The 11900-nt window shown below is 34.2% G+C and overlaps 1 protein-coding gene across 1 annotated transcript; it reads right to left on the reverse strand.

Annotated features, from left to right (window-relative positions):
• Positions 1–334: 334 nt before the first annotated feature.
• LOC106068870 (beta-1,3-galactosyl-O-glycosyl-glycoprotein beta-1,6-N-acetylglucosaminyltransferase-like) lies at positions 335–7486 on the reverse strand. Its single transcript, XM_056009631.1, has 5 exons — positions 6574–7486; positions 5588–5668; positions 3666–3805; positions 1333–1452; positions 335–525 (listed from the first exon to the last, which is right to left on the reverse strand). The coding sequence occupies exons 1-5, from the start codon at positions 7416–7418 to the stop codon at positions 335–337; spliced, it is 1377 nt and encodes a 458-aa protein (XP_055865606.1). The 5' UTR covers positions 7419–7486.
• Positions 7487–11900: the final 4414 nt, after the last annotated feature.

Raw genomic sequence — 11900 nt, forward strand, 5'->3', positions numbered from 1 at the left:
ACTGTGACTTTTGGATGCGTTTAAGGCTTCCGAAGGCTTTGAAAAAAAGATGCCTTTGGAACGTGGTGAGCAATACTCTGGCAAGACTACCTCACAAATAAGTAAAAATATCTTTATGCTGCAAGAAGAGACAAAATTTTGTAACCAATTATGTAAAAAGTTAAAATGAATGAAGTATTTCCATTTTCGATTAAAAAAAAAAATACTATTTTTATAGTAAAAAAATATCTAGAAGAAACAAATTGTCACAAAAATAAACTTGAATCCCATATAAAATAAAAAGTGTTTCATGTCTAAGTTATTCTGTCAAAAACATTTCTTGGAACATGAGAAACTACGTGACCTGGTTGAGTACAAACCCCAGCTGACTGTAGAAAGTTGAGTTGAAAACCTTGACCCCGCTCAGCTCATCTCTGGTGTTGTTGTAGATCATTTCCTCCAAGCAGCCGATAGCGATTGGGTCCTCCCACAGGAAAAACTTGTTGGCGAACATGTGTTTAGCGCGTCCAAGTAGCGGCAGGTCTCCTGTTCAAAGTATTATATAGACAGAATAAGTTGTGTTCTATTCTTCCAGATGTTATAGCGAGAGTAGGATATGTTATATACTTTAATAACAAAATATAACTGTGTCGAGATGCCAGCTATTTATCCACACAATCACAACACACTGAAATATTGTGTAACCTACTAAGAATAAGAAATCTTAGTTCTAAACTAAATCGAACAAACTGACACAAGAAATCTTAAGATTATAAGACTATTAGACTAAACCGAAAGGACATTATTACTTTGCCAAAAATATACTAGAACTATGTGGAGAAGAATTACTGTAACTATTAAAAAATAAGAATTGTATTTTTAATTTTGAACATTAAAGAATTGTTTCTTAATCTCTAAAGTTTACTTTTAGAGGGTTTGTAGTAAATCTTAAAATATTTAGACCATTATTTGGACTCTACCCTTCTGACACTGCAAGAGAGAAAAAGAGAGAGGGGGGAGACAGAATTTTTATTGATTTTTTTGTTTATGAACCCTATTCACAAATAGAAACCGGACACAACAGAATGAGACAACATATGTTCCGGAAGCTGAAAGCGAAACCTACTCTTGTGGAGCATTACCAAAGACTGCTGACCATGTCCTATATTAAAAGCATTGAACAAGACCCTGGCACCAAAACCCTACTATAGAAGAAAAATTATACGGAGAACTCTGGAAACCACTGCGCAGTTCATCTCAGATATAGGATTACTGATCTGAACCCTCCGACATGTAAAATGAGAACGAATAAGAAGTTAATCCAATTCTTGACTAGATATTTCCAAGATTTACCTGTTGATAGAATACAAATGCCTCTAACCCAATGACCAGCGCAGAGTTTTTCTCCCCAATTTTTGAATCTGGTTAAAAATGGTTTGATCATGGAGTCATCGTTGTCCGTCTCTGGAACACCTAGAGATGAATGTGATAAGATAACTTAGTTTTGAACCAGCTCTAGAAACATTTCAATTTGGCCCTAACTTGTACAGATAAACGCAATGGTCTGGAAGATAAATATTTGGTTCAAATGTGTTTCAAAGGTAAAGAAATTGAAGAATGGTTACAAACAAACTTTACTTTGCTCTTTTTATCAGCCGCCTGTCACAAAGAGGCTCCAGACATTGCCAATAACAGAAACATCTGGATTGTTATTGTGCTTGTAAGATGTTAGATAGTAAATGTTGGACGTTGTATTTTCTGTAAGTTTTTATTAATTTACTACACGTGTAAATAAGTTTTATTTGAATCGAGTTATTTATTCCTATAACTATGTGCCGATTTTCTTAGATGAGGATATTAGTGCTACATTACTATGCCCCTAAGGTTGTTGTCTCGTCAAATATTGAACTAACATTTGAAGTCGCTTCCCAGTTTTTCAACCCTTAGACAACCACCATCACTACCAGTATGGGCCACCTCCATGTATAGGCGATTTGTAGCAACTTGAGGCTCGTTCAGGTTGAACTGTGGAGCTCGTTCAGGTTGAACTGTGCAACTCGTTCAGGTTGAACTGTGTAGCTTTTCCAGGTTGAACTGTGGAGTTCGTTCAGGTTAAACTGTGGAGCTTGTCTAGGTTGAACTGTGGAACTCGTTCAGGTTGAACTGTGGAGCTTTCCCAGGTTAAACTGTGGAGCTAGTCCAGGTTGAACTGTGGAGCTTTTCTAGGTTGAACTGTGGAGCTTTTAGAGGTTAAACTTTGAAGCTTTTCTATGTTGAACTGTAGAGTTCGTTCAGGTTGAACTGTGAAGCTTTTCCAGGTTAAACTGTAAAGCTCGTTCAGGTTTAACTGTTAAGCTCATTCAGGTTGAACTATGGAGCTCGTTCAGGTTGAACTGTAGAGCTTGTTCATGTTGAACTGTGGAGCATTTCCAGGTTGAACTGTGGAGCTTTTCCAGGTTGAACTGGTGACTACGTCTGACTACGTCCGACGTGACAATGGAGACAGAAATAATTATTGCTCCTTATAATCCCACCTTTATTCTCTACCTTTCAACTGTTCCTCACCTTGGCTGACCATTCTTTCGCCAAACTGAATCATCTCTGTGGTTTACGGCCGCATTATTATTAGATGCAAGACCCTGCCAGACATTGAAGAGATAAGCTAGAATTTAAAGAATTTTCATGATTTTTTGGCCAATCTAATATGGTTGATTCAAATTTTTAAGTATTCATTTCGTGTGTTCTTTTGTTTTGTCCATCTTTGATGCTCAGTACGCTAAGGTCCAATTTCTTTTAAGGACATGTTTGGGAAGGGGTATCTGGGATAAAGTTTCGTTTTGAGTTTAGGGGCTCAAGAAACAAAAACTTGGTCGGGATTTGAACTCGAGAGCCATTGATAAGTTGTTAAGCAATTAGTGCTACACAGCCACAGCTAGTACATTTTTTGGATTAGCCTTTTTTTATTTGTTTTTTTTTTAATAATAGTTTTATCAGTTTTAGCATCTTCCTCTACCCCTTAGTCTGTTGGATCATTGAGGCAGCACGCAAGATTTGTTTACCATTTTTCCCCATTGCTCTTTGTCTTTTGCCTTGCATAAAACCTCTTTCAATGGCAGGCCCGTCCATTCTTTTATGTTCTTCTCCCATTGCTTTCTCTGTCTGCCTTTTCTTCTTTGTCCTGGTTCTTGTAGACCAAGCATAGAAATGTATCATTTATACCAAAGGATATAGGGGAATGTAAAATTTATGATCGGAGATTTTTTTTTTCATGTTCTGGCCACAACTCTGTAGAGCTTTTACTTTAAAAAGAAAATGTAATTGTTTCAATCAAGGAAAACACATTTTAATCAATCATATATATATTTATAATGTACTAAAATACTTCCGCCTCATAAAGCACATTGAGCAGTAGGAAACAACTCGTGTCCACTGTTTCAAGATTTCCATGAAAGCGATGCAATGTTATGCAAGGACTTCCTTATTTTAGTAGTCACCGTTATGACTATCATGTTATTGCTATCTTTTGTGTACGAGGCGAATTCGTTCCGAAAACTCTCAAACGTGTATCAGAACGCAGGAAGATTTCCTACAGAAGCGTCAAACATCAAACTATATTTAGGGGAAGTACATAGATAGATTCCATGCATTTATGTTGTAGCACAACTTGTTGTTCCCAGCGTATTTACCTTTATATGTTCCTCGAATTCCCAACTGTGGATTGTGATTTAAAGTGGTGAAGAATGTCTCGTCTGGAATGCTTGTGTTTTTGACCCAGTCCAGCAGATCTTTAGCCGTCCGATGGTGTAGTATGTAATCTACAAAATCTCTGAAACACAACGTCAAATGTTATTTCCATATGACCTGTGACAGTTGAGCTAGTTTGGGGTGAAGGATTTAAAATGCACATGCTGGTATAGTAAGGGGTATACAAAGGTTTCATACAGTACATCCTACCCATTGGAATATTCCCCCTTCCCATATATACTTTTGTAAAGTGAATTCTAGTAACTCCGCCACACGCAAAAAAAAAAGCAGTGCCTCATATATTGACTAAAGGCCTATGTACTTTTGGTCCGTGTACAAATGATACTCTGCTTGTCTTCCTTTCTCGTGCACTTCTAATAAAAGGCACGCATGATGACACTGCTCCACATATACTGTTGGCCAGTCAAGTATCTGCTACGTAGAATTGAAATCTACCTCTTTTAAAACTCGCCCTCCCCTTTTAAACTTAATAACCAACCAATAATGTGTGCATCAATAAAACCCCATTGAGCAATATTAATATATAATTGCACTTGTTACAGAATTAAAAATGTTTTTTAGCGGCCTCCGAAAGTGGAAAAGACGCTATTAGTTTTGTGTGGAATGTCCCTCAGTCCGTCCGTCCGTGCCGTTTAGATCTCGTAAACTATAAAAGATAGTGAAAATCCGACATTATAATATTTTAGACCATTCAAAGTTCTGATGCAACGACTACTTTTTCTTTTCTGAAAGCGAAAAATCTAATTGTAAAAATCAATTAAGTAAGCAGTTTTTTCATAACATTACACCATTTTTACATCTATTCACTATTAATAGTAACAAACGCGGGAGGCTTTTTGGTAAGGGAGATGCCTTTTTACCATATTTTAATCACATTTATGCAAATGATATTACATTTTTAGTCAAAAAAATATATTTTTATATTTGTATTGCTAAGTGCTTAGTTACGTAAGTTCTGTTATACTAACTACAATATTTTTAAAGAGAAAAAAATCTATTTACTATTCATATAAGTGGAACACCAATCAATAAGTAGTTTTTCATATTATCAAGTTAACTGCAGAGCTTTCCGTATCACAGGGTACACACATCCGAATCTAAAGGAATTTTTTTTATTTTTTCTAGAGGCTTTGAATAAGAGATTGAACCTTTATAAAACAATTTTATTAATTAGATACTCATTATAAGTTAGGCCAGGTTTACATCTAACTCACCCTACCCTTTCACTTATCCCTTGGTCTTGTGGACACAGAATCTGTCAAACATTTTTCACCATTCTATCATTTGCATTTGATAGAATTTCCTTCTGATATTCTTTCTGGAGTATTGAAACCTGCCTTTTTACCTGCCTAGATGGACCACTTCTGATAGAATTTAATTCTAATATTATTCTGAAAATATTGAAACTTGCCTTTTTACCTGCCTGGGGTGGACCACTTCGGGGGCCGATTTGAGTTTGTGTTTCCACACCAACTGTCTTTATAACCTTGTTTTTATTAGAACATTTATAAGTTAGCTCGAGGGGCAACAGAGTCGCCAGGACAATAGAGACGCAGACCTGAAATAATCTACTTTAAACATTTGCATAGCATCTACCGGTAAACAAAAACAATACTAAATATCCAATTTGGCATTACACTTTATTGTTTTTTAATAAGACAATAACATTGTTGGTATAAAATCCATTACCTACTACACATATACACGAAAAAGATACAAGAGTTAAAGTTTAGAAGATATAAGAATAGGTAATACTGTGTTCATTTTATTGTGTATTTTGTTCGTTTGAATACACGATCTGACATGGTTTTTATTTCAACAGTTGTAAGGGCCATTGACTTACCTGTTGACTGCAATGTGAACTGACCCTTTAATGGCTGTTATGTTATGTGGTGGATCTGTAGGCAATCGGCTGCGAATTAATCTGTAGAAAATCAGAGAAATACAAGTTCCAAATAAATTTACGTAATAGGGTCATACTAAATAGGTATCCCAATGCTGACCCACATATGCAAAACGTTTAACGCCATCGAATAATTTGTTAATTGCGCAGCTCCAAACGACAGTTTATATTACTCTTAAACAAAGGTTAGCTAGCAAATAGCCCTCTCCATGACATGAATGTCATAATAGCAATTCTGAAGCCTCAGAGCCACTCTGGAGCCTCAGAACCCAAACTTTTTTGAACTTTGTACTTCTTAGAAACAATAAGGGCTTTTGATTAGTCTGAAACTTCACGCGGCTATTTGATAGCAAATGCAATAGCCAAGCCCTCTCTTCCAAGGATTTAGCCCTAATGTTTCCGTAAAAGCAACTTCCGGCCGACTGACATAATTGGCGGGATGCAAGACACCTTTCAGGCAACGGCTAAGGATATAGGAGCCCCCTTTGTTCGAATGATCAGCTATGTAGGACAAAAGAAACTGAAGAATAAGGCAAACAAAGAGTAGGATATTTACACAGACATGTCTGAACTCTGACTAGTTCCTTTGCTTTGGAGATTTTTAGATAAAGAAATACATCAATAATTATTTTTTTACATATCCTCTTTTTTTTCTGATAACTGCAATTCAAGAGTGAAAATTAAACGCCTTCAGAAGGGATTTTTTCCCCTGTTGGAAATTCATATATTATATTGTTTATTATTATTATTCTTATTATGCTCGTTAAGACAGATAATCAATTTGAATGTCAGAAAACCATGTAGTCTTATGAAAAATAAAAATATGTACATAGAAAGCATATGCGATTATAGATAAGAAGTTGATTAATGATTAAAAACTTTTTGCCAATCAGCAAAACAACATCAGAAAAAAAGAAATCATTTACCGTTTTATTGTTCCTTCCAAATCATTAGCTCCTCTATATGACTTTAAGATTTGAACCAATTCCCAGTTTGTCCTGAGTGGAAATTCCTGACCTGTCAAATTAATGAAATACTTCCATTTTCGAAACCTCCAGAGTTGCTGCATACAGACAAGTTCCGGCTCCAGTACAGTGTACGTTCCCCAATGAACTGCAAGACGCTCAGGGGCGATAAAAACATTCTCAAAGCATTTGGCTATGGCCGACACAGCAATGAAGAAATTTTGGTCAGATTTCTTATCCACGTGAATGCAGTAGTAGTTCTGAGGCCTGTAAATGGCTCTGAGAAGCCTCTCCACCATCTCAATATCTTTGTAGATTATGAGTGAGTACGCGATTGGGAAGTCCTCCTCTTCTTGAGTCAACTTGCAAGTGACGTATCCTCGGGACTGTTTGAATCTCGGGCAGTCAGTGGTGAGATTAATGTAGTATTCGTTAGATAGCATTGTCCAGCTTGTTTGTTTGATTTGGTTTAGGGTGTGATTCATGAATGCTTTGTCGGCTGAGAAAAGTTTGCTACACTGAATGTTCTTGAGATGAAAGATGCTGTCCATGGTGTCCTCTGGCAATCCTTGGCAGGTCTCAGCCTTGGTCAACCATCTTGATTCAAACGTTTTTGAAATCCCATTTATCAAAGAAGAGGAGGCGATGGCTTGCAACATTTCCAGAATTGGCGCGTTTTTGGTTAGGTATGACCATTTTTGATCATTGTCAAGGCTTGTGCTTGAATAAACAGTACGCCATAAAATGTTTAGTAGAAATACTATCACAGCGATCGCCAAAACAAGATTAAAAAAGATCTTTTTCATTATAAAAATGAATTGCTGTTATTCTTCCAACGGTATAAGACAAAAGGGAATCTAGTCTTCTAGCGTACCTGTAACTGAGAAAAATTTTTTTTTTATATAGAGGAGATTTTGACGATGAATTTTAAACACAGTGATCTTCCCTTTGCATTTTGATGTTTAAGATCCATTGTACGTACTTTAAGCAATAAAATAACATAGACAAAGAAGACAATACGATATAGAGAAATGTGCTGTAGGGGCGGGATCTAAAGAATCATATAAGAAAATAAAAGAAGTAGAAAGAAAGAGATTTTAAAACCTATAGGCTCACTAAACAACACCAAAGACGCTCCAAAGCAGGGGTGGGCAACCTTTTGTATAGTGTTGTAAAAATGGTGTATTTGTATGAAAAAACTGATTGCTTAATTGATTTAAAAAATTAGATTTTTTCGCTTTCAGTAAAGAAAAAAGTAGTCGTTGCATCAGAACTTTGAATTATCTAAAATATCATTATGTCCAATTTTTATTTTCTCTTCTAGTTTCTGAGATCAAAACGGGACGGACGGAAGGACAGATGGACAGACAAGGCCAAACAAAACTAAAAGCGTCTTTTCCCCTTTCGGGGGCCGCTAAAAAATGTTTCAACCAAGAACCTTTGAATGAAATGTTCACTAATCAACTAACAAAACAAATTTTTACTAATAAACTCACGTAACATATTTTTCCGAATCAACTCACGAAAAACATTTTCACTGATCAACTAACAAAACAATGTTTTTTAAAATCAACTCATGAAATCCCTTTTTAACTAATCAACTCACGAAAAACTTTTTCACTAATCAACTAACAAAACAAATTTTCACTAATCAACTAACGAAACAAATTTTCACTAATCAACTAACGAACAAATTTTCGCTAATAAACTAAAGAAACAAATCTTCACTAATAGCTGTGGACAATATTTTCACTAAGAGTAAATGAAAATAATGTTCGTGAATTAATGAATTAAATGTATAACAAAGATAAATCAAATACACATTTGAAATCATTCACTAACCACTAATGACTTCTTTTATAAACATTGAAATGTGAAATTTATATCAAAGAGCATTAAACAAACTGATCACATTTGTCATTGAGCTCAAAACTATTTGGAATGTCGACTGTTTGAGAGTCGAGGAATAAGACAGGGTAGGGAGGCAGAGACAATGTGAAAGAAATATGTCATTTCAATAAACGTAATCAGAAAGTCTATCTCCGCCCATCAGATAGTCTACACTCCTCTTCCCACCCCCCTTCCAATTTCTTAAACCAATTCTCCCTCAACAAGTTCAAAAAAATAAAAAGTCTGGACTTCATGATGTTTATCTGAAAGCTTTATTGCTGTTATAGGTATCCAACAAAAACGATTGACATTACTGATAGTTTTATGATTTTTAGTGGCCTCCGAACGGGGAATAGCAGTTTATTAGTTTTGTGTAGGATGTTTGTGCGACTATCACGTCCGTCCGTCTGTCTGTTTGTTCCATTTAGATATCAAATAACTAGAAAAATTTGAAAATCCTATATCGTGTTTTTTTAGATTTTTCAAAGTTTTGCTGCAACGGTTAATTGTTTACTTTTATGAAGACGAAAAGTTTAATAAAAAAAAAATATATAAAAAATGCAAGTGTTCTTTTTTTCATAAAAATACACCAATCTAACTATTCAATATAAATAATAATAAAAAGGGGAGACTATAATAATAAATGTATGATCTTTCTGTATATTTTTTAAACATATGTGAACAGTTGTTTTTATTTCTAAAATAATATTAAAAAATTGTATTACTAAAATGTTTTCTGTTATTCAAGCTACTTACATTATAAATAGCGTATTTAATTTTGTTTCAAAAGAAAAATAATGCGTTTAGTTAAGTGCGAAATCCGGTTTTATATAGACGTAGAACTAGCCAGTCTATAGAATGCTGAAACAATAACACCAGAATATCAAAAGACTTCTTAGTCTCCTACTTTGTCTAGACATACTACAGAATGACTTAAACTGCTCCAGACTAGATGTACAATGTTGATTTGAAGTATTTTATTAATAATACAACTTTCTTGGTATAATATTTTAATCGCCAATAATTTTTTAGATTTGTATTTAAGAAGAAATACATATATTGTAAAATAAGGAGCAGCCCAAAAGGATTATAAATTACTAGATATTTTATTGCTATCGCCTGGAGAGTTTTACCCGCTCAGTATGTACAGTGTTTGGTACTTTTTCTTTCATTTCTCCAAGAAGACTGCTTTACTTATGAGTACTGCTATTTTAAAATTTAAAGAAATATTTGATTATTTGAAAATTGAGACTGTACTCAGTATAGGCTAAAGAAATAAGAAACTACAAATGTACAAATGTTTTATAGTAATTGAACATCAAAAATAAGAGCACTCTAGTCTCATAATTATTATTTTGCAATTTTTAGATATATAATTTAAAAAGATCTAGGTAATTAATCTATTTAAATGTACATAGGATGATTAAAAGCAAACGTAAATTATTTTGATGTAGGATTTTCGAAACATTATCTTAATGGAAACTAACGGGAAATGGCTTTATTTCATATATTAGCTGAATATATAGTTCTGTAATTAATAGCCAAATTTATTTTAAAAAAATGAAAAATAGTATTGCATTATTTCTAAACTTTGAAAACTAAAGATCATTACTTTTCCAGGACAGAAAAGATTGGGGCGACTTCCCTTACAGCTTGAAAAAGAGTTACGTACATAACAATCTATATACATATAGGTCTGTGATCTGATCATTATCGAATAAGAATATGTTTCCGTGTTCCAGTCTTGGTCTAATGTATATATATATGTAAATTGATTTGATTCTGCAGTGCTAAATATTGCACATTAATTATTCTGATTCTAAAAAAAAAACACCTAGCTTGTCAACACTGCCTTTAGTTTGTACACCAGAGACACCAAGAAACTTGCTATTTAGAGTTGTTCCGCCCTGTATGGAACTCTCCACTATAGCAAAGGACGCGCTTATTCTTAATTCTTACAGTGGATGAGAAACGCTAGTAGAGTGTAGTTTTCATACAGAGTCTGCAGTACGATCTCAACAGCCCTGTTATTGACTCACGTCAAAGTGGGAGATTAACAATGCTGTGTGGTGTGGATGTGTCTAAGATAAAAGGAAAGAGTGCTGTAGACAAATGTTCTGGATCAATATCTACCAAGATAAACTTGTGTACAATAAATCTTTGATTCCCATTATATATGATGCTAGTTCTGTATATATTTAAGCAGAGGTGTGCCTTAGGGAGGGGGCTGCGTAGTGGGACAAAAGCCCAATTAAATGTTTCTGAATCATTATTTACGTTGATAAAAGACAACTAAATCCAAATATTAGTGGTATGGAGACAAAGTCTTACAAGCGAAATTTGACATGTAGAATAATTACAATTTAGTACGTAATGAAGTTAGGCGTGTCAATAGTTACATTACATGTTACATAGGTTAGGGTTGAACAAAAACACCTAACTTTTTATAATTACTTTACAAAACAACTTGTTATATTTTTTTTGTTTTTTTTTTTGGAAATTTTCACATTTTTTGTGGCATTCAAAGATTTCCATGTCCAATCTAGATATAATATATAGGTCTGTGTTCTAAACTCTTCTGATTGTTGTGCCAACTAGGAGTAGTGTGAATGTAAAGCTCAGATTACAGCTTATTGAGATGGGCAACACCTGTATATAATATTGCATTTTAAAATTATAGGCTAGTGCATTGAATTACAAAATGACAGAATTTTAGCTATGACATTGTTAAGTTGATCTTGAAAATCTCCAACAGTAATATAAATTATCTGCAAATGTTCTATTTTTATTTGTACAAAATCGGCTGTTGCTTCAAACGTTTTTCTGCATACATAATCGTCTGTTGTTTCATTGGCCAGTTTCTCCTCAAGGCAGCCAATCACTACACTGTCTTGATGAATGAGAAACTTATTGCTAAATAGATGTGTGTACAAGTAAAATGATTTGATGCGGACTTCTTGAATATATCAAATGCTCTTGTGAGGAATTTGAAGACTTAGAAAGCCAAGCTTGTGATTGTATATGCCTGTTTATCGTTATTACTACTTTATTATGACTACATACAATAAAGGATGTTTCTAAAATAATGTAATTATTTTCAATTTTTTTAGTCCTTAATAATTACATATATTCTAAAAGATAAATGTATCTTTTATCCGGTACGAACTTTGACAGCAGTGTTAGGAACTTTTTTATACCATAAAAGTTTGTATCTTTAAGGGAAACGCCCCAATGATGGCTCTGAGAATCTCTGTTAATGGTAACATAAAATTTAATTGCTAACTGAAGGGGTACGATAGTTATTGAGAGAAAAAACGGTAATGAAATTATGGTACAAAAATAAGCTCCAACATTAAATCTAACAGCGAATCTGCGACTTGGGAACATTGATTACTTTA

This window comes from Biomphalaria glabrata, chromosome 14, assembly GCF_947242115.1.
Source record: "Biomphalaria glabrata chromosome 14, xgBioGlab47.1, whole genome shotgun sequence".
NCBI classification, from domain to species: Eukaryota; Metazoa; Mollusca; class Gastropoda; family Planorbidae; genus Biomphalaria; species Biomphalaria glabrata.